Raw genomic sequence first — 23,644 nt, 5'->3', positions numbered from 1 at the left:
AAAGAGCTGCTTAGGTGTAACATTTCAAAACAGATCTTAAAATGAATGTTGAAAGAAGAAAGGTTCTAACTTTTTTTTTAACGTGACAGTTAAGGCCTCTCTTAAGATTATTTTGTAAGTGAACCTAGTTCTGCCCTTTTTCTAATTTGGCCTCTTCTCTCCCTGAGGGTGGGGCTTTTTCTGGGTCTCTCTTTTTTTTTTGCCACAGCAGAATCACTGCTTCTACCACACCTGAGCATGCCTCCTCATGCTCCTGTCCATATCCAGAAAGTTCTCCTGCTCTGCACTACCAGAAACATTCTCACAGTTTTCTATTCAAGCTCTTCCTCCCCATTAGATGGACAGCCGCTTGAGGGAGAACCAGTTTTTCCTGTTTCTCTGGCTTTCATTGCAGCCAGCCAGTGCATAAGCTGGTGCTGGTTGTCTGAGAGTAGACCTTCCAAAAAACACTTGTTAATGGATCAGTTTTATTGTATGTCCATTTAGTTTATTGTTCAAAATCAGGGCTGGTTACATTTTACACAGTCTTAAAGGTACACTTCGCACAGTTGGAAATTGCTGAGAGCACTTTCAGAACTTCATTGTGCTTTAAACTATGTTCCTCTGTGTCCTGAGGAACACTGCAAATTGGTGTCAGGGCAATGGTGAGGGATTGGGCATGGCTTTTAGAAAGGCCACATGCCACACAACCTTTTGTAGAGAATCACAATATTCATTAATTTAGGAAGGCTTTCGGAAATCCCAGGTAAAGAAGCATTTATGTCTTGCTCAGCATATCCCAAATTTAATTAATTACTGAGTACTATTTTAAAAAAAGTCTGTAGACTCTGAAAAACAGGGTTTTGGAAGGGAGTGGGGTGGGGTGTTAGGTGAGCCTGGTGGTTGGTACTAAGGAGGGCACGTATTACATGGAGCACTGGGTGTGGTGCATAAACAATGAATCTTGGAACAATGAATCTTGGAACACTGAAAAATTAAAATAAAATTAAAAAAATAACTATAGTACTGGTGTTCTGAACATAGATTGAGAGATGCTATTAAAAAGATAACCCTCAAGGGTCTTTCTTATTAATTAGGCATAAATTATCTCTTGATTCAGTTGGATTCTGTCAATATGTTCTGTCACACAATCAATATTTATCAGGGCTTAATGATTTGGTAACTTAAAAATATAAATAAAGTGAAAAAAACTGAATACAATTTCATGGTTTTTGCCTTTTGTCTTTTTAAAAAAATAACTGAACTTTTTTTAGTTAAATCATTACCAATTCTAATTACCAAGGGTCAGTGTGGTACCTGGTAAAATCTAGAACAGATAAAAGTACAAAGATAATGAGAATCTTTCAGTATTGATACCAATTTGGAAACTAAACTAATTCCTATTTAGAATATTTAGCTTCAAACTTCTTTAACATTAAGTAAACATTTTTATTGAAATGTATATTCGTAAGATATGCAAATTATATATACATTTCAGTTAGTTTTTAGAATGTAAACATATCAATGTAACCACATCAAGACTGAGATAGAGAAAATTATTAACACCCAAGAAGCCTCTTCAAGAGCCCCTCCCTGGCTCTCCACCCCATATGCCTCCCCACTCCTGGAAACCATAATTCTGAGTTCTATCACCAAAGATTAATATTGCCTTGTTATTGAATGTTACATAAATAGAATTATTCCTTTTGTCTTTTAGCCATTTTCAAAATGAATTTGAAAAGTAAAGAACATTATTTATCCTCTCATGAAGAAATATATTCTCTATGCCATTCCCTAAAGCAGATTTGTTAATTTTGTCCATATATAAGTACCTAAAATAGCCATCTCATCCTGCATCTGTTTATACATATTAGCCATTTTAGAGGGGATGCAGGTTACCAGAATTGATCCAACCCACGGTAATTTATATGGACTCTATTTTAGTTTTTTTTTTTTTTTTTTTAAGATTTTATTTATTTATTTGACAGACAGAGATCACAAGTAGACAGAGAGGCAGGCAGAGAGAGAGAGGGAAGCAGGCTCCCTGCTGAGCAGAGAGCCCGGTGTGGGGCTCAATCCCAGGACCCTGAGATCATGACCTGAGCTGAAGGCAGCGGCTTAACCCACTGAGCCACCCAGGCGCCCTCTATTTTAGTTTTTAAAAAGTGTTTTTTTCCCCCCGAAATGCTGAATTTTGAAGCTGTTTACTTGGTGAGTTTTATACTTTCCTCATAATGACCTCCTCCTTTTAAGTAATTTGAAAGTTAACAGCTATATTTATGTATATAAAAATAGTTCTTTGTGTGTATATGCAGTAATTTCTACAGTTGATAATCTTAAAATAGCACTTCGATGCTAGTAGATATTTGGCTTGTAAAACGTCCTATGTACTTCCAATTTAAAATACTACTCAGGAGCCAGCTTTGCTGTTTTTAACTAGTATCATACATTTGAAACCATTTTGATGTTAACTATTTGGCCACTGAAACCAAAATCATTTTTATATACCTCCACAGTTTTTTATTTTCTAAAGAGGAGGAGGCAAGAACTGAGTCAACATGAATGTAAATCCACTTGCATATAAACAGTGGCTTGGGTTACCAGAATCTTTTGACCCAAAGTGAATGTTTCAGCGTATGGTAGAATAAGACTTCAAATTTTCTGTGGTGCTGGGTTAAAAGAGGTTGTCTGAAATTGAATTCTGGCTTACTGGGAGCAAATCTAGCTTTGTTCTCACTGTCCAAGTGGATCACAAAGAGATTAACTGTGGGTATAACCAATGAAAGTGACCTAGAGATAGATTTGGGAATGCTGGAATTTCAACATTCTTCCTTTCTCTGAGAGAAAATGCCATCAGTGAATTTTGCTGTGAGAATATCATCTCAGCAGATTCCAGTGTGCTCTACTGAGTTGTGTTAGGTTATGTAGGTTTATGTTTTATATATTTGCTTAATTTTTCAATAAAAATTACGTTAATGATTCACTTTTAAAAATCTTATCCAATTACTAATAAGATAAATAGTATTAGAAGAAAATATTAAACATTTTAGTTGTTAAAACATCTTCTATGTGCAACATGAAAGGGTTAGTTACCATAATATATAAAGAATACTTAAAAATAAATTAGCACAGAGGCACCTGGGTGGTTCAGTCGGTTGGGCATCCAAGTCTTGATTTTGGCTCAGGGCATGATCTCAGAGTCCTGGGATCCAGCCCCAGTCTGGCTCCTTGCTCAGCAAGTAGTAGTCTGCTTGATGATTCTCTCTCTCCCTTTTCCTCTGCCCCCACCCTAAAGTAAATCTTTAAAAAAAAAATTAGGACAGATACACGAATAGGAAAATAAGAAAAGAAGGACTGCAAGAAACCAATAAGCATAAAAATACTCAACCTCATTAGCAATTACAGATGTGAATTAAAACAGCTATGAGAGGGACGCCTGGGTGGCTCAGTTGGTTAAGCAGCTGCCTTCGGCTCAGGTCATGATCCCAGCGTCCTGGGATCGAGTCCCACATCGGGCTCCTTGCTTGGCGGGGAGCCTGCTTCTCCCTCTGCCTCTGCCTGCCATTCTGTCCGCCTGTGCTCGCTCTCTCTCTCTCTCTCTCTCTGACAAATAAATAAAATCTTTAAAAAAAAAAAAAAAACAGCTATGAGATACCATTTATTAAATGCCTGTAGTTTACAAGTAGTTTAAAAAAATGATAATGCCTGTTGTTGATGAAGATATCAAGAAATTGGTAGATTCTCAGTTGCTGAGAAGGAGTATCATTTCAGACAAACTTCCTAGGGCATGATTTTTCAACACATAGAAAATAATCCTCAAAAGTTTGCATAATTAACAATCTATCTCTGTTTGTTTATCCTATGAAAGGGATCATGTATGCATGCAAGGATTTCTGGTATTTATCATAGCATTAATTATAATAGTGAAAAGTAGCAGCCATCTAAATGTCTAACAGTAGACAATCCCACACACTTCCTAGGTCATTTAAGAACATGTTGTGAAGTTATTTGTTGCATCATTTTCATAATAATAACATAAAGGAAACAACCAAAATGTTTGTCATTAGAGAATTGCTAAAAACAACCTAAGGCATATCCATAGAGTAAAAGCTCTTCACCGATATGCAATGATCTCTTAAGATCTAATGTCCATTGGAAAGAAAGTTAAGTGCAGACCATAGTGTGTCTGCTACTATTTGGGTAAAATAAAAGCAACAGGGGCTCCTGGGCGGCTCAGTGGGTTAAGCTGCTGCTTTCAGCTCAGGTCATGATCTTGGGGTCCTGGGATCGATTCCCACATCAGGCTCTCTGCTCAGCAGGGAGCCTGCTTCTCTGTCTCTCTCTCTGCCTGCCTCTCTGCCTACTTGTGATCTTTCTCTGTCAAATAAATAAAATCTTTAAAAATAAAAAATAAATAAAAAATAAAAATAAATAAAAATAAAAATTAAAAAATAAAATAAAATAAAAGCAACAGACAGAGATAGGTACAGAATATCTATGGAAGGATGCGCAACAATATGGGCTGCCTTCCGAGAGGGGGCAGGAGAAAGATGAGTGTATATTGTTTCAGGTGAATATATACTTCTTCCAAGATACATTTCAAATGTCTGTTATGTTGTAAAAAATGTTTTTGACTGGTATGTGAAAAATGCAGGATCCACAACTTCCACATATAACATAAAGTCAGATTTTATAAAACAAAATATGTATATATACATATGATATTCAGAAAAGGGCTGGGAGACCTTATCCCCAGAGGGCAACAGCAGTCAGATAATGTGGTAATTTATTTATTTTTTTATTAAAAAAAATTTTTTTAAAGATTTTATCTATTTGAGGGGCGCCTGGGTGGCTCAGTGGGTTAAGCCTCTGCCTTCGGCTCAGGTCATGGTCTCAGGGTCCTGGGATCGAGCCCCACATCGGGCTCTCTGCTCAGCAGAGAGGCCTGCTTCCCTTCCTCTCTCTCTCTCTGCCTGCCTCTCTGCGTACTTGTGATCTCTGTCTGTCAAATAACTAAATAAAATCTTAAAAAAAAAAAATAAAAAGATTTTATCTATTTGAGAGAAAGAGAATGAGTGAGCTAGCACGAGTGGGGGAGGGACAGAGGGAGAAAGAGAAGCAGACCCCCCCGCTGATCATGGAACCTGACACAGGGCTCCATCCGAGGATCCTAAGACCTAAGCCAAATTTAGACATTTAACCAAGTCACCCAGGCATCCCAATAATGTGGTAATTTAAATAACCCTCTTTAAAAAGTTTTTTTGGACTAAACTGCATTTGCTAGATAGTTTGCAAAGACCATGCATTTCCTTTATAAGGAAAAGAAATAAGGTTTTTATTACAATTTAAATTTGACTTTGTAATGTTCTTTCCGATCCTAACTTTGTTTCCTAAGAATTTACTGAAGTTGGACCCAGCTGACAGATACTTGACAGAACAATGTTTGAATCACCCTACATTTCAAACCCAGAGACTTTTGGATCGCTCCCCTTCAAGGTCAGCAAAAAGAAAACCTTACCACGTGGAAAGCAGCACTTTGTCTAATAGGTAAATATTCCCTTTTAAGGAAATACAGATGCAGTGTTGGTCTTACAAGTAGGTGGAGGAGGTGGCTGCTTAAATGATGCAATTAAAGAAAAGAAGGAAAGCCCTCTTTATTCAAAAATATCTTCCTTATGCTTATTACATGATTCAGAACCATAATTAAAGAGTTGTGTGGGTCTTAAAGACTTTCTTATCTTTAATAATATATTATGGAAACCTATGCATTTCCTGGGAAAGGTAGCATAGGTTAGCAACTAAGGGGGTTTCTAGTCTCATGAATGAGAAGATCCTGCGTAAATGGGGCCCAGGTGTGATGCTTGGAGGCAAAAGGGTGGGTGAGGGCAAGGGGATTTCTGGAGGGAGAAGAGGATGCTGAACACAAGTGGGGAAGAAGCCACCTAGGACAATCTTTGCAACTGAACCAAGTAGGTTTGGCTCTATTAGAAAGCTCGTATGTTTTTGTTTTTTTAATCATTGAGTTGAGAAGTTAGTTTTTCGTAAGAATAACAATATGGAAATAGTAAAGTCAGTTTGGTAGATAGTGATTAAAATTGGTGTTTCTTAAAATAAAAATTTTTAGCATAATCTTAAAAAAAAACCCTCTACTTCTGGGGTAGGGGACTGTCTTCCCTTCTCTACCAAGAAGCTGGTCTTGTCATCTGGTATTGCTCAGCCTCTGGGATTAGTAAATTGTTTCGTTCATCTGCTCTTAAAAGATAAATAGAAAATGGTCATTCTTAATGTGAAGTTTTCTGAATATAAACTTTTTCTCCTTTCACTGCAATTTTCTCTCCACATAACATAATTGTTATTAATCTATTGGAATTTTGAAAACCCGAGACCTAGTACTTTTTCAAGATATGTGAGCATATCCATAAATTGACAATAACCATTTATCCTGTTTTCTCTGCCTAACTGCGATGGTGTGATTGTGTTTTACTGCTCTTTACTGTCTTCTGAATGATTGGTTTACATATGTTATAGACCATTCTTAGCTGGATTGTTTTATTTGTTTGGGGATTTGTTTGTTTGTTTTTCCTCCCCCCCCCCCCCCCCACCGCCCAGGAGGCCTGTGAGCAGATTCAAATTCTGCTTAACCAAGTTTGCTGTTCCCTTTGTTGTCTGTTTCCATGAGATTTTAGTACACTAAGGCATAATAGTCATTATGTAGTTACTCCTTTCCATTTAGGAAGTTCACATTATGCCTCTGTCTTATCTGGGATCACTCCCCAGTTCAGGTACTTTTGTCTCCGTTCTGCCTTAATTATCACTTGACTCCTCTAGTTCACATTTGCAAAGGAAAAGGATCCCAAGGATATAAAGTTCAGTAGACTGATGATAATTTTTTGCTTCATGCTGTAGTGATTAGTGGTACAACCCATATCATGAAAGGGGACCTTTGTATCTATCCTCTAATGACTTGGCTTGAGATATCCCCAGTGGGTGTCTGAGGCTCTCCCTGGGAACCCTCTTTGGGAATCTGTCAAGGAGGATTTGTGTGGTGATAGGCTGTAATTTATATGGGTCTTTAAGGAGTCCACCCAAATCTTCTTTTGAAGTAGACAAGAATAGAAATGATATGTAAATAAAATCTATGAAAGAATCTGTGTTTAGGTCTTAACACCATGTTGAATTTTAAAAGGAAAAATCTTAAGTGGTTTCTTTAGGAACAATCTCAGCTGAGTTCACATGTACATGGAAATGTCTTTTTCTCTACACTCGTCTGTGGCTCATATTTCCTCTCTGGAATCCCTTCTTACTGGGGACACTAACTCTACACAGACCACGGCTAACTCGGGCTTCCCGGCATCACAGCTGCCACTTACATACTCTGCCGCCTTGTCCCTGAGACACATTCACATACCATGTCTTCTCTTGTCCAACTTCATGTCTCTGTAGAAGAGGCAGTGGACTCTTGGCATTACGTTGCCCTGCCTGCGTCTCCTTCAGCCTGTCCTGAGGTTCTCCTGACCTTGGACCTGTTGGGATGGCGGTGTTTTAGCCTGCCCTGCCCTCTCAGCGGTCCTGCTTTGCCATCCTTCTCCATAAAAATGTAGCTTGGCATCTCTGATGTTTACTTTAAAAAGTCATTTTAACTAAAGAGATTAACTGTTCTGCCCGCCATTTCAGAAGGGTTTATATATAAAATCCTCTTTAAGTGGTTGGCAGTTTAACACAGATTCCTTATAGTTGTATGCCAAAGAGATCTATGGAATTTTCAGAGCAGTTTCTTATTGTTGTGCTTTGGCAGAACTCCAATTTGAAGACAATTTGATGCCCTTTCTACTAAAGAATTATGTGCAAAGCTCAATGGCTTCAAATTAATACCAAGACAGAAGCGTTCAGAATAGCATTTTAGGCTCTTTGTACTTTTATGGGTAACCGAACTCTTTGATAAATGTTTCTACCTTAACGTTATAACCTCCCTTTTCACATTAGAAACTGTACCTTACGTTGCTATGAATTTGTTCTTTCTAACATGCAGCTTTGTGCTCTCCTTTGAGGTCCATATCTTCCAAGGGTTTCAGAAGCTTTAGCAGCTGTCTTCACTCTTCTCTATCCTTTCCTGGTTTTCTTTGGAGCTTCAGGCATTACGCAATATCTGCATGTGTTATCTCTGCTATTAACCCCTCTCTAGACCTGAAGGAGAAAGGGGAGGAAGTAGGAATATGAGAGCCCAGGGGAACCAGGCAGGAGGAGCCACCCTGTGAGAGCTGTAATCTGGACAGACAGAGCTGTGACCTGAGTTAGGGTGCATGCTGGGAAGGGGTAGGGAAGACAGCCCCCAGCCCCTTGCACCACTAAGTGCAACTGGGAGTTCGGTGGCAAGAGATCCCGAGTGATGCAGCATACAGCATTGGACTCCTGAGGCCCTGAGTCGGGCAGGGCAAAATGGAGGACAGATTGGGGGTTCAGGAAATGGGAGATAACCAGCACACTTAGGTCTATTTATGGGTTAGACTATTCCCATATTTTTGTTTGGGTTTTTGAAAAGTTGCTTAGATATTTTAGTTAACGAGATATAAGTTGACAAATGACTCTGATGGTTTAAAACCTGATCCCTTTAGGGCACCTGGGTGGCTCAGTCCATTAAGCCTGTCGGCTCTTGATTTTGGCTCAGGTCCTGATTTCAGAGTCGTCCTGTCGAGCTCCACCGCATGCTCAGAGCAGAGTCTGCTTAAGATCTTCTCCCTCTGCCCCCTCTCCACTGCCATCTTGCCAGCGTGCTCTCTCTCTCTCTTTAAAAAACAAGCAAACAAACCAACAAACAGAAAAAAGCAACCTGGTGCCTTAGGGTATGATGACTGCCCTTCATTGATCCGGGGTTAGAGTCAGTTGATATCATTTATCAGAAGATGAAACTTTTGTTTCTTTTTTATTTTTTTTTTTAATTTTATTTATCATTCATTTATTTATTTAGAGAGAGAACGCACACAAGTGGGGGGAAGGGAAGAGGGAGAGGGAAAGAGGCAGACTCCCTGCTGAGCGCAGAACCCCCATGTCGGGCTGGTTCTCACCATTGAGGTCCACTGCCTGCTCCAAAATCAAGAGTCCGACACTTAACTGACTGAGCCACCCAGGCGCCCCCAAACTTTTGTTTCTTTGCATTCCTTTCTAGATCTAGGACCTGCTATTTATTTAGTTAGCTCATATTTAAGGGACCTTATTTGAGGCTGCAGTTGTGACTGAACTAGGAGAGATTAGTGACTGCATTTAGAAGATGAGGCCTTCCACAACTGTTACAGGCTTGCTTGGTGTCAGATACTTTTTTTAATATTCTGCAGGATAGGAGGATGGGAAAAGAGCCCTTACCTTTGTTGTCTGAGGAGTGGATTCTCAGGAAAAATGGAAAGGCATAGTTTCACAGATTACTGTTAAAAAGGCAAAAAAATGTGACTTTCTTTCCAGTTAGTGTGTGATGGGAACAAAACTCCCCCATGTCAAACCATCTTCAGCAATAGCGATATTTGCAGCAGAATTTTCTGAATGCATAATAAAAAGGGATCTTTTTATTATGTAGATTATTTTTCATTTAAAAACATTCTCCTATCTCAAAGTATAGTTTGGTCCTTCATATAGTTGCAGTTGAACAAACTGACCTTGCTGTGAGGTATTTCAGCTTTCCAATAGAGGAGAAGGTTTTCCTCTGGATTTATATTTTTTATTTTAAGCCAGATAGGAAATGAAGCTTTAAATCCTAAAGAAAGCCTTAGTCGGTTTGGAATGATGACGTGTGAGATGATGAAGAAGAGAATAAATTGTGTCTTCTGAAGAGAAATTAACTCTCTAGATCCCTGGGATCCAGTTAGAGACACATTCCTGTTTAGGGTACAAGGAGGCATCTGAAATACCGTAGAAGTATTGCCACTTCTCCAGAACATAAACATTGATCATCCAACATAGTTTACGTTTGGTTTTAGAGCGTCATTTTCTTTTATTGAGTATATTGCAAGAACTCTCATTCTTTGATGATACAGATACAGACAAAAGGATACTGGTGTCTGTATGCGCAATGAGTATGTATCTCTGAAGCAGACAGTGAGTTTTACAAATAAAAGAGAAGTGCAGTGAATATCATGGCCTTCAAGTCTACATGTTGCCTCTGACATCAAGCATTCAAAGAGTTACCAGGAGTTCGTTAACAGCTTAGCTCTCCTCTTCTTCTCAGGCATTCCATAACAAACACTCTTGTGAGCACCAGCATAGCAAAAACATGTTTTCCCAGATTATCAGTTAAGAAACCGTGTTGGCAACAAGTTACTTGAACATTTAAGGATGTCAAAATCATTTCAGTCAGGACCATTGCTTTGTTGCAAAGTGACTTGATCTAAGCAGCTTATTCTTTATGGTTACTTGTTATTTGTTGGCACATGTTTGAATGTGTAACTATTTTTACTCTTTCAGGTGTCTTAGGGGTATGTGAATGTGTGTGTCTTTTTTTAAACAATACTTTTTGTGTGTCTGCTATTGAAGGAAACCGATACCCTTCTTTTGTTTTTACATAGAAACCAAGCCAGCAAAAGTGCTGCTTTGCAGTCTCACCACAGATCCAACAGCAAGGACATCCAGAACCTAGGTGTGGGTCTGCCTCGGGCTGACGAAGGTCTTCCTGCCAATGAAAGCTTCCTAAACGGAAATCTTGCTGGAGCTACTCTTAGTCCCATGCACACCAAAACCTACCAAGCAAGCAGCCAGCCTGGTTCTACCAGCAAAGATCTTACCAACAATAACATACCACATCTTCTCAGCCCAAAAGAAGCCAAGTCAAAGACAGAGTTTGATTTCAATATTGACCCAAAGCCTTCAGAAGGCCCGGGCACAAAGTACCTCAAGTCAAGCAGCAGATCTCAGCAGAACCGGCATTCATTCATGGAAAGCTCTCAGAGCAAAGCTGGGACACTGCAGCCCACTGAAAAGCAGAGTCGGCATAGCTACATTGACACTATTCCCCAGTCCTCTAGGAGTCCCTCCTACAGGACCAAGGCCAAAAGCCATGGGGCATTGAGTGACTCCAAGTCTGTGAGCAACCTTTCTGAAGCCAGGGCCCAAATTGCAGAGTCCAATACCAGTAGGTACTTCCCATCCAGCTGCTTGGACTTGAACTCTCCCACCAGCCCAACCCCCACCAGGCACAGTGACACGAGAACTTTGCTCAGCCCCTCGGGGAGAAATAATCGAAGTGAGGGCACTCTGGACTCACGCCGAACTGCAACCAGGCATTCTAAAACCATGGAGGAGTTGAAGCTGCCTGAGCACATGGACAGCAGCCATTCCCATTCTCTCTCTGCACCTCATGAATCCTTTTCTTACGGGCTGGGCTACACTAGCCCCTTCTCTTCCCAGCAGCGTCCACATAGGCATTCCATGTACGTGACCCGGGACAAAGTGAGAGCCAAAGGCTTGGACGGAAGCTTGAGCGTAGGGCAAGGAATGGCGGCCAGGGCCAACAGCCTCCAGCTCTTATCACCTCAGGTACAGCTCGGACCTTTGACTGGATCTGTTGGCTCATCATGGGAAGGTGGTGGAGGGGGTGTGGATAGGGACAGTCTGCAATTTTCCCTACTGTAGGAGGTTGTGCTTTTTTTTTTTTTTTTTTTTAGGGAAGCAATAGTTGAAGGACTATCTGTTAAAAAAAATTATTTAAGGGGCACCTGGGTGGCTCAGTGGGTTAAGCCTCTGCCTTCGGCTCAGGTCATGATCTCAGGGTCCTGGGATCGAGCCCCGCATCGGGCTCTCTGCTCAGCAGTGAGCCTGCTTCCTCCTCTCTCTGCCTGCCTCTCTGCCTACTTGTGATCTCTCTCTCTCTCTCTCTCTGTCGAATAAATAAATAAAAATTAAAAAAAAAAAAGAAAAAATAATTATTTAAGGCCCACTGTTGAGTATTCAAGAGAACTAAAAAAACCTTGTTTTTAGAAATCTGCTTCTTAAGTATTCCTTTCTGGCATATTTTGTTGGAAGATCCTATTTTGATTTATTACAGAGTTCATCAGTTATATGGGATAGTTTTTAATTTTCTCAAAATTTAGCGTGATTTTTGGAGATTTTCTCGAGTCTTTCCAGACCACATTTGCTCAAATCAGACCCTTTTACTTATACCTTACTCGATATTTTCACTGAATTGAAAAATTTCTGATTTTTCTAGAACTATCGGCAAATTTAACTTCAGGCCAAAATAAACGTTAATTTGCAGTCTTTTGGATTGTTTTTAAATCTCAAGGCAATATTTTTATCCTCATGCTTCCTCCGTCTTACTGATTTTTCAAACTCTAGAACTGCTGACAATAACCTGTTTAAAAGAAGTAGCATTCCTACAGCAGAACACAGAAATATAATTTTTAAATTATATTTTCATGATATGAAACATTCATCTGGATCAAAGAAATGAGGGTGGAGATAAGCCAGTGTCAGAAGGAGAGAAGAGTTTGATGTAAGGGGAAGTACTCCCCTTTTCGAAGATATGAAAATAGGTTCATCAGACAGTTCTGTGTCAGAACTCCAGAAAATATGGATGGAATACATAATGGGAGGTTTAGCAAGCTGGGTGCTGAAGATGGGGTGGAGGTTACCAGTAGCAGAGCAGTCAGTGTAGCAAAGTAGCTAAGAGCTCAGGTTGGGAAACCAGGCTGACCTGGGTTTGTGTCCTAGTTCTGTAGTTTGCTTCAAATGATGTAAATTTGGGAAAGTGACATAATCCCTGTTCCCGTCAGATTCCTCATCTGAGTCGTGTCATAAGCTTCCAACATGGCACATAAAGCACCATGCCCCGTGCCCGGCAGAGAGTGTCCAGCACATTTTAATTGTTGCTGCTTCTGTGATGGTGGGGGCTGTTTCCGCGGTTTTTAACACTCTCTCTGTGCTGGGTGTTCTCAGAACACTCGAAAGAGTCTGAGGTAGGGTTCTTGCCCTTGACAAACTTCTCTTCTCTCAGGGAACATTAAATTATACATGATAACAGTGAAATAATTAAGAAGCAAATTACTGTGGCACTGGCTATAAATAGGGGTTGAGAACGGGGAAGGATCAGGAATGGAGCTGTTAGAAATGGCTTTGGGAGCAGCTGAAGCTCTTGCTCTGAGCGAGGATGTAGAGAGAAGTTTTGGATGGTTAAAGAATGAGGATGTGTTCGGTATTTACCGAGTGAGGCCCCATGGTGGGCTCTCCTAAGAAAGATGAAAGATGAAAAAGGTGTAGCCCCTGTACTCTTGAGTGCATGTTGGGGCACCCGTGCCAGGGATCGGTCGTGGTGGTACCGTGAGGCTGTGTGCCCGTGCCGTGCTCGAGGCCACTGTGCCATAGAGAGGCATGGCCCAGTCTGGGCGGGTGGTGTGGAAGCTTCCCTGGGGAGGTGGCGTCTGAGAAGGGATTTCTGGGGCTTAACTACGGGGAGAAAGTGGAGTCGACCTGAGGAAGGACTGGAAAGAAGGGCAGAAAAGAGGAGGAGGATAATAGAGACATTAAACAGCATGGGGTGCTGTGGGGATTGCAACTTGTTCCTCGTTGCTGCCGTGAAAAATGCAAGGTTTGAGGTCGCTTTTGCCGAAAGTCATTTTGTAGATGAGTGTGCTAAGGATCTAAGAAGTTAGGTGGGTTGCCCCAGTTTATCCAAATAGTCCAAGATGGAGCTGGGATCATGAGGCAGTGTCTAGGTCCCTAGGCCAGCGTTCTTTGCACTGTATCATGCTGACCTGTTGAGGCTGAAGTGACCCTGGGCCCCTAAACAGAGCTATCCTCGATGAGGTTGGAAAGACTGGTCGGTGCCCAGGTAAGAGGAAGAAGAGTGGGAGATGCATACTTGCGGGTCGAGGCAGTGGCACATGGCGGAGATGCCATGATTGGAGTCAAAACAGTGGTTGGAGGAGTCCCTCTAGAGAAGAGAGAAGCCCTAGGGCCCAGAAAGATCTCTAGAGCCTAGCAGCTGCCCGTAGGCATTAAATGGAGGTCAAAACCAGGTAGAGCGTGCTAACATGCAGTGTAGTGTAAATAGAGGAGATGTAAGAAAAATGAAAAGCTATAACTTGGAGAAAGGACAAATGGACTGGCTCTCAGAGTTCCAGAAAAAACACTATGAACATGGTGGAGACAATCTAATTATAAATGGTTACTGTGGGCTAAGCACAGACCCAACTGTTATAGAATTTTAAGTCCAGTTCAGGAGGTACAGTTCCAAGCTGCAAGATAGTATAAGTTTAAGGGCACAAAGATGGCAGTGACTAAAGCCATGAGTAAATGATGAGAATCACTCCCTTACAAAATATGGTGGCCACCCTCAAGAGGAAGGGGACCGAACTGGCACTTTCACTTAAGAGTTTAAGTTAGGTATAAATCATTTGTTTTCTGAGAGACTTTTCTAGAGGGCTTTGTAAAGTATACAGATGCTAAAATTCAAATGAGATCTTACCACAAATTAGGAAGAAGAAAGGCTACCCTGGATGATTTCCTGTCCAGAATATTCTTTCATACTACATTTAGGGAGTGAGGGATACAAAGACAGAGCAAATCCTATTTAAAGTTTAAATAAAATGTTTTTGATACATCACGTAAGGCTCAAGATACGACTCTGTGTAAATCTAAGTAAGGCTTGGTAGTTTTGTTCCTTAATCTTGTTTTCCTCGAGGGTAGAAGATGCCACTTTTTCCCTCAGTGAACACCCTTGTGGACCAAGGCTGCTCTTAGCTTGTGTCTCACCTCCTTGAGGGATAGGCAGTGTCTCGTGAGATGTGTGCTGTCCTGATCATGATTAAGAAAATACATGAAATACAAGTACTGGAGGAGATTAAGAAAACTTTAAGTACATATAACTACAGCAGTTAGGGAATTTTAAGACAAATGATAAAGCGTACTGATTCTCTTCCATGATCTACCCAAAGAACATTTGATTTCATCTGAATCTGCCATTTAAGTTCTTAATGGAAAATAATTTTGGATCTGCATAGTTCTTTTTGGAAAAATCTGCTAGAGAAATTTTGGATTAACTAATAGAATCTAATTAGAGTGCTGCACAGAACCATGACTATCTAGATATTAGGAAGATAATTTTCTTTGTTGTTAATAATTAATTGAACTATTTTCAGGGTAATTCTTTCCCTGCTTGCCTTAACTTTAATGAGAATTTCACTTTCCATCTGTGTGACATTTGTTTGAATTATTTCACATTCATCAGATGATTCACTCTTTTATGGGACAATTTGTGTTTTTGCCAACTAACATTTTTTATTTTAGCTGGTGAAGGTACTAATTATGCCAAATAAAGCCCATGGTGATTTAGGTGCTTTTCATCCCTAGGAACAGGACACTCTTATAAATCCTTTTAAATTTGACTTCCAGCCTGGAGAACAGCTCCCTCCAGAGATGACTGTGGCTCGATCTTCCGGTAAAGAATCTTCCAGAGAAGGCACCACTTCATTCCATGCAAGGCAGAAGTCTGAGGTCTGAATTCTCCACAAGTTGCTAACTTTTATGATAAAACTTGTCTATAAAGAGTGGTCATGTGACATCATTACAGCCTATCTTTTAAAATTTCTTCATACCTAGTCTCCCACAAATAACTTAAACTGGCTTAATAAGAAGTTAATTAGTTTTCTTCATGCCATTTTCCTGAGTTTTCTCTTTAAAAGATCCTGGAATAGGAGTGCCTCAGTGGCTCAGTCATTAAGGGTCTGCCTTTAGCTCAGGTCATGATCCCAGGGTCCTGAGATCAAGCCCTGAATCAGGCTCCCTGTTCTGTAGAGGGCCTGCTTCTCCCTCTCCCACTCCCCGTGCTTGTGTTCCCTCTCTCATTGTGTCTCTCTGTCAAGTAAATAAAATCTATTTAAAAAAAAAAAAGATCCTGGAGTAAATTCTGGATCAGTTACACACTATTCTAAGTTCATAGGCCACATCGTCATTGCTCTACTGTTAACTTTTTATAAACCTCTTTCTTGTCTCAGGGTGGAGCGTATCATGACCCCCACTCTGATGACGGCACCGCCCCCAAAGAAAATAGACACCTGTACAATGACCCTGTTCCAAGGAGAGTTGGTAGTTTCTACCGAGGTAAGCCCAGCCCCGTGCGCCCACCAGTGTCCTTTCTCTCTCTCTCTCCCTCCCTCTCTCCTTTCCCTGTACCTCCAGCCCACGTCTTCCACTACACTTCCTGCCTTGACTTCAGGTCAGCGCCATCCTTGTCTGTGCTGTCGCCTTCCAGCTCTTCTCCCTGCTTTGGGTCCTACTTTCTTAGTTGAGGCCCTCATGACTTCTGACTTGGGTTCTTCGAGTAGCTTCCCAGCTGATCTCTATTTCCCAGGGTTGCCATCAAACCAGTCTCTGGAATGATAATTTTGAAGCTGTGTTCTGGCCATCCCACTCATTCATTCAGTTAAGTCCTAAAGTATTTATTGATGTCACCTGTGTGCCTAGTGCTGGTCTAACTTAGAACATGTCAGTGAACAAGACAGCCAGAGGTCTCCACCTTCACAGAGCTCACATTCTCACAATGAGAAGACTATACACTAAATATAAAAATTATATAGAGTGGTAAAAGATAATAAATGCTACAAGGCAAAAACAGAGCAAGGCAACCCACTACCTGCCCCCAGTCCTCCATCTCTCACCTGCTGACAATCCTCTGGTGGTTTCCCATTGACATCACAACAAAATCCAGATTCCCCAAGATGACTTTCCAGATATTCCATGCCCTGGCCCGTGCCATCCTCTCCAGCTGCTGCTCTTCCTTCCTGAGACACACTCCTCCCCCGCTTGGCTGGCTTGTTTCTGTCCCATTTAAGGTTCCACTTTGAAGTCCTCTGCATGATATCGTCCCTCTCCACCCAAAGTGACATGTTTTCTTCTCTGTTCTAACCATGGTTCCTTGTCTAGCCCTCTAACATGACACAGACTGCATGGTGTTGATTCTTTGTCTGCATTTTTCTCTCACAAGGTTGCAAGGCCCTTGATCATGTTTTCCTCTTTTACCTTCCTTGACTAGCACACTGCCTGAGAGTTGCATAAATATTTGTTGACTGAATGAAAGAAAATCTTCAAGTGTGCTTGCACAACCCTAAAAATGTACTTCGATGGTTAACCGACAACTAAAACAGAGGCTTTGGAGGCTGTATGGATTTAGGAGGTGTTGACAGAGAAGGGCATCCCCTTTGAAGAGCTATGTAGCAGTAGAGGGAGAGCCCCTCCAGAACTCTGTCCCCTGGTAGGGAGACTAACAGCACGCCCACCAGGGTAGGGGCAAGGTCCTGGGTGTTTCATAGCCTCAGCCTCTTAAAGCCTCCTAAGAGTTGTCATGACCTTCTGCAGTCACCCTCACCCACATCCCTTGACTTTTCGCTCTTCTGTTGATTTGGGGAGACAGCTGGAAAGGGACAGGAAGTAGGGGAGAACATGGGCAGCTGCTTGGTCATCTTAACTAGGAACCTGAGCTAAATAAATGTATAGAAGTATTATTTAGGACTAAATATGTATTGATTTAGGCTACTAGTTCCTTCTCAGCCCCATTTGAAAAAAACATAGGGCATTGAATATGCCTTTTAATGCATCCGGTTTTTTCTCATGCTGTGGTTACTTTAGAATCTTAAGGGACTAAAATTTTAATTCAGATTAAAGTTAGGTAAAATATTGTAGTGTATATGAGCAAATGTCTTTTTTCTGTCACTGTAAGTTTTACTTCCAAAATGGACCATACCTGTGTTGTTCCTATAGAGATCTGGAGTACATACTTTAACACAAAATGTTAACAAAGTTTTGATTAATTAAGAAAGACAATTTTGTTTTGATTGCAACTGAATTAAATTAGTTTGTATCAGCAAAACCCCTCATTTGTCTTCCTCGTAATACACTTCAGGGTTTGGCAGGTAGAACATTTTTATTTTAGAAAGTCCAGAAATAGAAGGAAGAGATTTAACCAGGTGAAACATCTGGAGACATCTGTCATTTCAGTGATTCTTCTAAATCCAACTGGGTAAAGATTTAGTGTTATCATTGAAATGACAGATATTTCCAGAATACTTCCTGGTTTTAGTCCTACTGGTCAAGAGGCAAATGAAATGGTGTCATTTAACTTGATACTCAGCCTGTATATGTATATTCCTTTTGTGATGAAATTTACAATATATTTTGATTTATGATCGAGCTTAGAAAGTGACAGAAAGGGGCACCTGGGTAACAGTCGGTTAAGCATCTGCCTTCGGCTCAGGTCAAGATCCCAGGGTCTTGGGATCGAGCCCCGAGTGGGACTCCCTGCTCAGCAGGGAGCCTGCTTCTCCCTCTCTGTCCTCCTGCTGCTCCCCTGCTTAGGCTCACTCTCTCTCTCTGTCAAATAAATAAAATCTTTAAAAAAAAAAAAAAAGAAGAAGAAGAAAGTGACAGAAGAAGATAGTAACAGCAAAGAGCAAAAAAGGTATTTACCCACTTATGTTGTTGTGGTTATCTTTCTGTTCTTTCCTAGATTGAGAACTTAAAGAAAAATGTTTTTGGTTTTTGTTTTTGTTTTTTCTGTTTGTTTGTTTGTTTGGTTTTTTTTTGCAAATAACCTAATTTCTTTGGAATGTAGTTTAAAAAAATACAAAATTGACTCTGTGCCTCCGAAGTATAAGGCTTACAGCACAGTTAATATATTCTAGCACACATATTGTTAAAAGAGTCACTTCAGAAAATCTATTCACCGAGAATAGATTTTGCATAGTTGAGTCTATGTTGTAAGAAAGCCTGTTTCAGAGAATGCCAAAATGGTGAAGGCGGTCTGTCCTATTCATACTTTTAAATATTCTAAAATGTTCTTCATTTTATCAACTGACAAGTCAATTTATACTTTGAATATATACTGCCTGATGTTAACTGACGCTTGCAAATTAATGTGATAATCAGTGGGGGGAGGGAGAATGTTCCCTGGAATGCCTCCACCCTCAGAAAACACAAAAGTTATATAAAGGGCAGAGGAAGGTTTTGATTTACTTGTTTGTTTTATTTGTGTGAGAGAAAATGCAGTATAACCAGTTAAGAACTACTTCGGCCAAAAAGTACATCAGTGACTGACTTTTTCTTTATTTAGTGCCATCTCCTCGTCCAGACAATTCTTTCCATGAAAATAATGTATCAACCAGAGTTTCTTCGCTACCATCAGAGAGCAGTTCTGGAACCAACCACTCAAAAAGACAACCAGCGTTCGATCCATGGTGAGTATTTTGATTTGTTCTTACTCTCCTTTTCTCTAATTGGTGATTCGAGATTTCAAAGAATTCTGGATACACTTTTTAGCTTGCTTGCTTTCTCAAGAGAGATTGTTGATAAAGAAAACTGATTTGTCATTATCTGTAATGGTTTATCTCAAGTTCAGCATTTATATTAAATATCATGTAAAAGAAAAAATCTGCTGGGTCACTAAATGCCTCACCTTTGGTTGTGTATCTTTCACTGTGTTCTTCTAATAGGAATGCCATCTTCACTGTCTCTTGTTATCATATCACAGCACTTGGTTGAGCACTTGGTGTGTGCTGGCTTACTCAGTCTTCACGGTCAGCCTTAGGGTTGGGGGCAGCTCCCATTCCACAGATGTGGAAGCTGTAGCCCCGGAAAGGGAGAGCACTTGCCTGGCACTGGGCAGCCCTTAGCAGGGAGAGGGGAGCCAGGATCTAGGCCTACATGGAATCTGACTCCAAAGCTTATGTTATTAACCTCTGTGCCACCTGATGTACGTTCAGGGTGAAAGGAGAGAAATGGAGGGACACCCTTTATGCTACCACCAAAAAACATAATGGTAGAGGCTAAAATGATGTGCCAGTTGTTTGTCCTTTTTTATCTTCTTTGAGTCATATGTAGTAAAAATTTAGGGAGAGTTATATCAAGTATTAAGTCTCATCAGCAGGATCTGTCTGGGGAGTAAGGACCTTTTTAAAAAAAAAAAAATTTAGTAACATAGACTTTATACTCTCAGCTGCCCAAAGAGGACTGCCCATAATCTAGATGTGAGGGGTGTTGATGTGTACTTCATAAAACCACCTAGTGCTCTACCTGGAATAAAGTGGTGCATCACCATAACACTGCAAATTTAGAATAGAGCCGTTCTATCGGATTCCAACTCTGGTGTTTATTGCTGGAAGTCACAGAAGGGTTTTACATCCGTTGGTGCTCCTAACCTGTGCAGGGGTGCAGTTTTCACCCTGCTGGCGGGTTGTATCGAGGTTTTAGTGCTTCTGTGCCCTATGGTAAAAATAACTTCATTATTTTTAAACCAGTAGTAAAAACAATGTTTTTAAAGCTATAAATGTTTTCGTTTACATCCATTGCCTTATTTATTGAATGAGAGTTTTAACATTAGTGACTAAGAGGTTGGACTCTAGAAATAGGACATCTTGTGTTTTTTGTTTTTTGTTTTTTTAATATTTTACTTATTTATTTGACAGAGAGAGATCACAAGTAGGCAGAGAGGCAGGCAGAGAGAGTGAGAGGGACGCAGGCTCCCTGCTGAGCAGAGAGCCCGATGCGGGGCTCGATCCAAGGACCCTGAGATCATGACCTGAGCTGAAGGCAGCGGCTTCCACTGAGCCACCAAGGCACCCCCGGACATCTTGATTAATGGCACCTTCTGTCGGTGTGACTTTAACCCCTGCCCCTCAGTTTCCTCATCTGTAAAAATAGGCCTACGAATACTACCTCCCTCCCAGGATTAACATGATCATTAAACGGGAGAAAACACCAGGAGCACCGAGAGCAGTGCCGGGCACACTGTGATTGTTACTGTTAGCTGCAGCAGTTTTTATCATGGATGTCCTCTAACTTCAGTATGACTTACCACATGTCTCCCCTCCACTTCCTTCACTGAGAAACTTTGCTGCATTCTTTTTCCATATGACTGTAGACCAGCTCTCCTATACATTAACCTGGGAGCACAGGTACAGCTTGTAGTTACCAGCTTGGACAGTTTTCAAGTGAGGCTTTCATAAGCCATGAGAATAGCATCTCAATTGTGAGACTAAGTAGGTAGAGAAGAAATTGTTTTTCCTATTGGATGTTGCATAATGGAGTGGTGATGATTTAAAAAGAGAATCAACTACGGGGGCGCCTGGGTGGCTCAGTCATTAAGCGTCTGCCTTCAGCTCAGGTCGTGATCCCAGGGTCCTGGGATCGGGCCCCACATCAGGCTACCCGCTCGGCGGGAAGCCTGCTTCTCCCTCTCCCACTCCCCCTGCTTGTGTTCCCTCTCTCGCTCTCTCTCTCTCTCTGTCAAATAAATAAATAAAAATCTTAAAAAAAAAAAAAAGAATCAATTACAGATTAACATAGTTCTATCAAAATTAGGTAGGTCAGACCAAAACTAAATCCAAATGTGGGATAGGTAGTATTAACAACATTGTTTCTGTCTTTTGGATAGTCAGTTTGAATAGAGCTTGTTTGGGTAAGGTATATGTAGAAACCTGAAAACAGTTGTAGTTTCTGTTTTTGTTTTTAAAGAATTAACAGGTAAAATTGGGATGTTGAACTTTAGACTTTAGACAAGCCTTCATCAAGTCATCCCTACTTTGATAATGCTATTTTGAAGTTTGAGAGAGTTTCAGAATTACCAGTTTGAATCGCAGTGTTCTTTTGTTCCCACTGCTCCTCATGTTAATGCTGCTATGATACCCTTCTCCTTTGGGCATCACAGTCTAACTTGGTCTAAGTCATTCATTGAACTTACCTTGATTTTTTTTTTCTTGAACAAGAGATCTCATTCACCATATTGTGTATATTTGAGAGAAATGCAGCTTGATAACGTACAAAAACGTGAACAAGCCTTGCTATGGTAACACAGTGAGTCGCTCTTCCTAAATTGTCACTTGCCTAAGGGCAGTCTGTTTCTCCTTGATAGTGGTGATTCCATTTCTTTTGGGACGAGAATATTTCTAGAGTGTACTCATTGTTGGAATGGAAAGACTGACTTACTGCATCATATTTTTCTTTTTTTTTTTTAAGATTTTAGGTTTATTTATTTGTCAGAAAGAGAGAGAGAGAGTGAGCACAGGCAGACAGAGTGGCAGGCAGAGGCAGAGGGAGAAGCAGGCTCCCCACAGACCAAGGAGCCCGATGTGGGACTGGATCCCAGGACGCTGGGATCATGACCTGAGCCGAAGGCAGCTGCTTAACCAACTGAGCCACCCAGGCGTCCCACTGCATCATATTTTAAAGTAGTTGATACTGTAGTATAATATCCAGAGTGGCTATTCTGGCCATCTTAGCTATCCAGAGTCCAGCCTAGAACTGGGAGATAAGCCAGAATATCTCAGAACAAAAAACAGAGTTAATATAGTCAGATCCATCTTTACTAATGGGAAAACACCTCCTCCCTCCCTATAAGCCTGTTGACTCTTTTATTTTTCCCTTCAGATCTTAATTTACCTATTCTAGGGACAGAGACAGAGAATGCATGTGCACAAGCGTGGGGAGGGGTGGCGGGGAGAAGGAGAGAGAATCTCTAGCAGATTGTGCTGAGCGTGGAGCCCAACGTGGCGCTCCACCTTGTGACCCTGAGATCATGATCTGAGCTGAAATCAATATTCGGTTGCTCAACCGACAGAGGCCAGCCAGGTCCCCCAAAGCCTGTCTACTCTTATGCACAGTTTTAGCAGTTGGCACTGAGGTTGACAGGCAAGAAGTAATCCTGGGCAACAATACAGTGTGAAGAGGGAGAAAAATCCCAAATAATAGCCAGGGAGAGGTGAGGGGTATTTTTGTCTTTTCTCAGGCTCCCGTTAGGAATATCATTTCTGGCCTTCATGGTTTCATATGTAGAATAGATATCCATGAAGCATATAGATTTCTAAAACAGGCTGTTCTTAACTTTCCTTAAAAAGGCAAAGTATATAAAATACCGTTTGTAGGAATCCCAGTAATTAAGGTAAGTGAAGGATTGCTGTCACTGCACACAGCCCCAGGCTTTCTCTTCTGGTTAAGTTATGAATATGTTGGCATCCATTATCGCCTGCCACCATAACTCATAAAATGGTTCACTGATTGTTTTCCTAGACATCAGCTGACTAGTTTAGTCACATGGCCAGGGGAGGGGAGTAGCAGGGAAGGAGTCACACTGCTGTACTGAAGCACCAACGTCTGACCCTCTGGCGAACCTGTGGGTATCCCACCTTGAGTCTGTGAGCCGCTTCTCATCTCACTCCTTGTTTTATTTTTCTCTCTAGCCCCAACACCTCTAACACCAGGCCCACCGCATACACTGGACTCCATAAGTGTTGGTTGAGTTCCATTCAGTCAACTTTAGTTCCTTCCTTTTTTAGGGGAGTCTTGCATTCTCTCTTTCCTCTTAACCCCTTATAAAACAGCTGTTGTGTTAGAGGATACCAGAGTAGGGGAGGTTGTTACCCCCTACCCCCACCCCAGCTGTTTGATCGGCCCCGGATAATGTGCCAGGTGACTAGCTGGGTGGTCCTTCTCAAAGCCTGTACCTGAGATGGATGTGATCGTCCATTTGTCCTTCCCTCGTGCTGCTCCTCTTGGACCGTCTGTTGCTTCTACCCCGTATAATCAGAGGGTCCAGAATTCACAGATGAGATAAGTTATGGTATAGTACCCATTGTAACTGATCTAGTCTCTGTCTTTATTCTTTTGTACAACACACAGCTCTTCAGGTGCCTGTGTTCCAGGC

At 41.1% G+C, this 23,644-nt stretch overlaps 1 protein-coding gene across 6 annotated transcripts in view; it reads left to right on the top strand.

The window, feature by feature from the left end:
* The window catches only part of CDKL5 (cyclin dependent kinase like 5), a 230,213-nt gene that overhangs the window by 173,245 nt on the left and 33,324 nt on the right, over positions 1–23,644 (top strand). For all 6 annotated transcript variants that reach the window (XM_047715638.1, XM_047715640.1, XM_047715635.1 and 3 more), the window contains 5 exons: positions 5,375–5,526; positions 10,530–11,496; positions 15,349–15,450; positions 15,951–16,056; positions 19,061–19,184. In XM_047715638.1, the coding sequence (XP_047571594.1) occupies positions 5,375–5,526; positions 10,530–11,496; positions 15,349–15,450; positions 15,951–16,056; positions 19,061–19,184 (1,451 nt within the window). The remainder of the gene's footprint in view (positions 1–5,374; positions 5,527–10,529; positions 11,497–15,348; positions 15,451–15,950; positions 16,057–19,060; positions 19,185–23,644) is intronic.

This window comes from Lutra lutra, chromosome X (assembly GCF_902655055.1).
Source record: "Lutra lutra chromosome X, mLutLut1.2, whole genome shotgun sequence".
Classification (NCBI taxonomy): domain Eukaryota; kingdom Metazoa; phylum Chordata; class Mammalia; order Carnivora; family Mustelidae; genus Lutra; species Lutra lutra.
This window is presented reverse-complemented; position numbering and strand designations above follow the sequence as displayed.